General features: G+C 41.6%; 1 protein-coding gene across 1 annotated transcript; it reads right to left on the bottom strand.

The window, feature by feature from the left end:
- Positions 1–781: 781 nt before the first annotated feature.
- IL17A (interleukin 17A) lies at positions 782–2,487 on the bottom strand. The gene is made up of 3 exons (XM_054001670.1): positions 2,461–2,487; positions 1,701–1,945; positions 782–1,019 (listed from the first exon to the last, which is right to left on the bottom strand). Exons 1-3 carry the CDS (start codon positions 2,485–2,487, stop codon positions 782–784), a joined length of 510 nt encoding a protein of 169 aa, XP_053857645.1.
- Positions 2,488–2,945: the final 458 nt, after the last annotated feature.

The following is a 2,945-nucleotide window of genomic DNA, read 5'->3' as shown; positions in this document are numbered from 1 at the left end:
TGTTTTAGGGGAGGGAGTTTCTTTCCCCCCAAAGAAGTATTCAAAGTGCTGTGTTGAACCCATCTTTATAAATCCTTTTCCAATCAGATAATTAGGTGGATAACTGGGTAATTACCCAGCAGAAATTTCTTTTTTTTTTTTCTCGTCTTTAATCTCTTTGATACCATTTTATGAATAATTTTCCTCCAGGTATCTTAGCTTCTCTATTGGTAAAATGGTGTTTTCCTTATTATTTTTTTTTTCTCATGGGCTTTACATTCTACTGCTGCAGAGGTAGATGTTATCAGAAGAATTGGAGGATTTAACAGCATATAAATCTCTTTTACGGAGTGATTTCTTGCCTTATCTGGAATACTTCTTTAGAAAGAAAGGAGAATACCAAAGAGATTTTCACTAATTTTTTTTTTTTTATTACATAAAGATAAATAAACATTACCTTAATAGTTAAAAATATATATTAGGATAATACATTATTATCATGTTTTCTATCAGCATAAATAGATTTATATAAATAGACATTTCAAAGTGTATAAACTAAGGATGGGTAGAGTTCCCATTACTTTTCAGCCTGGCACATGAAGGTGTCTGGATTCTGAATTTGTGGAGTTCAAGATTTTGGGAGAAAACATTATTTTTTTAACCGAGACACCTAATTTTCAATATATTCTGCTGTATTCTTGACAAATTTTATGGCTTGATTCAGCTTTTTGGAGGCTGGATCAGGCCTCTTCCATGCAAAGAAGTTCCCTGTGGCTCCTTGCTCTTGCACCTCCAGCTCCCTTCAGGCCTGGTGCTGGACCAAGGGCGTGACACACGTGCAGCCCACGGTGATTTTTTTCTTCTCCAGCCTGTAGGACTGCTGGCAGCCCTTCTGCTCCCTGCGCAGGACCAGGATCTCCTGCATGATGGGCACGGAGTTGAGGCTGTGGTCCAGCTGCCCCTCCGGAGTCACGCACCGGGTGTGGCGGCACTCGGCGTCCGCAATCAGCCGCGGGAAGCGGTCGTGGTCCTCGTCGATCCTGGGGGTTGGCAGGAAAGAGAAGGTTTGAATCCAAAGGCATGACAGTCTGGATGACTCTGGGCTCCCTGCTCGGGAGCCTGTGCATCCTGGGGTGGATTGCCTGCGGAGGGACAGCAGCTTCTCCAAGACTGCAGGTTTTTCCGAAATAAAATGTAAGTAACTAAATATTGGATATTTTAAAATGCATGGCTGCATGCAACTGCCTTTGCAGAGGATTTGCTTCAAGCAGGCACTGACTTTGAAAGACTTATCAGAAATGATTTGAGCTTTCCAATGTGTCACTTCAACTAACAGACCCAAAATCCTTCAGTTCCTCCCCAAAACTTGAAACGTTGGTGTTAAACCACTGTTGAATTTGGTGCATCATTAACCCTCTGAGGTATTTTATAATGATGTTTTACACAAAGAATGCTTTAGAAGATAAAGCTTGCCCCAGTATACAAATTAATTTTTAAATTATAAAAGTCGTTTGCTTTGCCTTCTGTATATTGCCTACGCCTTGTGGGTTTTTTTTGTGCTGCTTTCTGTACTGGTTCTCTTTCAAAGAGGATTATACAGATGTGGATACCCTCATATTTCCAAAATCTCTCAGCTGTAAAGCACTGAAAATAGAGATGAAAGTGTTTTTCTTGGCCAGGGCATCCAGTGTTTTTCCAGGCCACAGGGACAGGGATCATACCTGTAATCCCACGGAGCCAGAGAGCGGCTGCTGACATCTGGGCTGGTTTTGGTGTCCTGGTTCGTGTTGCTGATGCTGAGGTTGACTCTCACAGTTTGGGGGAATTTTGAGTCTTTTTGGGTCAGGCATCCAGCAGATGCTTGCTTGAAGAGATTCTCTGGCTTGAGCCCAGGCTTGATCACCTTCCCCTGGGCAGGACTGCTGGCTGACAGCACGGCCAGCAGCACAAGGAGCAGGGGTCTGAGCTGGAGAGAATTGGTACATTTAGGACACAGGACAGGTGTGAAATTCATCCACAGTCAGCCTAACTGGTGGTTAAAGCCCCTACTGCAGGTTGGAGTAATTATGGAAAAATGTGCGGTATGTCACATCCACTTTTGTTCTCATTAACTGATTCTCACAGCTGATAGTTGTATTTACACTACTTACACTAATATACACAGTTGTAATCTGGTTGTAATGTTAAATTATAGAAAATAATATAATAGAAAAGATAGCAGAAAGAGTATAACAAAAAGAAAGACACTCTAAGGCTGAGTTTTCAATGTATTTCTTGCCTCAGAAAACACTGTGCAAGCCCATGTCACTGATGTACAGTCTCATTGCTGCCCCATGAGCATTCTCACATTTTAAGTTTTTTAATTATTAATGATTTAAACAAGCATTTTAAAGGTGGGTGCAGATCCCTATTCCATCTATTAGAATTTAAATAAGTCTCTGTCAAACTGGGGGAAAAAAAACTCAGAATTCAAGTTCTTACCAGAGAAGCGCAAAAAGTTGGAGACATCTTCCTTCCTTCTCTTACTGCTTCTGATGCTTTTGCTGGGTTCTGCTGAGCTGAAGGTGTCTGGGCACATCTGCTGCTGGACCTTTTATAAGAGTTTCTGGGTTGTGCAAAATAATTTGGAGTAGGTGTTTTTTTCCCCCAACCTTAACTGTGGTTTCTGACCATAACCTAAATTAAGAAGTGTATGTATATAGGTTCCATTAACACAGGTGGAATACAGGATATATCTTAGATCTGTAGATGATGTCATTCCTTCAGCCATGTCACTCTAATGGTGACAAAACCACAAATGTTGCAAATTTGTGGGTGCAAAGTATTCGATTTTAAATTGGGGTGCTGTAGGTATCAAACCTAAATGTCGCTGGCACAGGTTTGGATCTGTTCACTCCTTGGTCGGTCTGACGTCTTTTCACCCCAGATTGGGCAGATGTTGGACAGCTGGCCACCATCAAATTGCT

The sequence above is a fragment of the Vidua macroura genome, chromosome 31 (genome assembly GCF_024509145.1).
Source record: "Vidua macroura isolate BioBank_ID:100142 chromosome 31, ASM2450914v1, whole genome shotgun sequence".
Lineage (NCBI taxonomy): Eukaryota > Metazoa > Chordata > Aves > Passeriformes > Viduidae > Vidua > Vidua macroura.
The sequence above is the reverse complement of the archived record's forward strand: the minus strand, read 5'-3'. Positions and strand labels throughout refer to the sequence as shown.

Excerpts from the sequence above, each read along its gene's own strand:
- IL17A (XM_054001670.1), bottom strand. The coding sequence starts at position 2,487 with ATGTCTCCAACTTTTTGCGCTTCTCTG. Across the intron at positions 1,946-2,460 it reads CAACTTTTTGCGCTTCTCTG|CTCAGACCCCTGCTCCTTGT; the intron begins GTAAGAACTTGA and ends AATTCTCTCCAG. Across the intron at positions 1,020-1,700 it reads CTGGCTCCGTGGGATTACAG|GATCGACGAGGACCACGACC; the intron begins GTATGATCCCTG and ends GCCAACCCCCAG.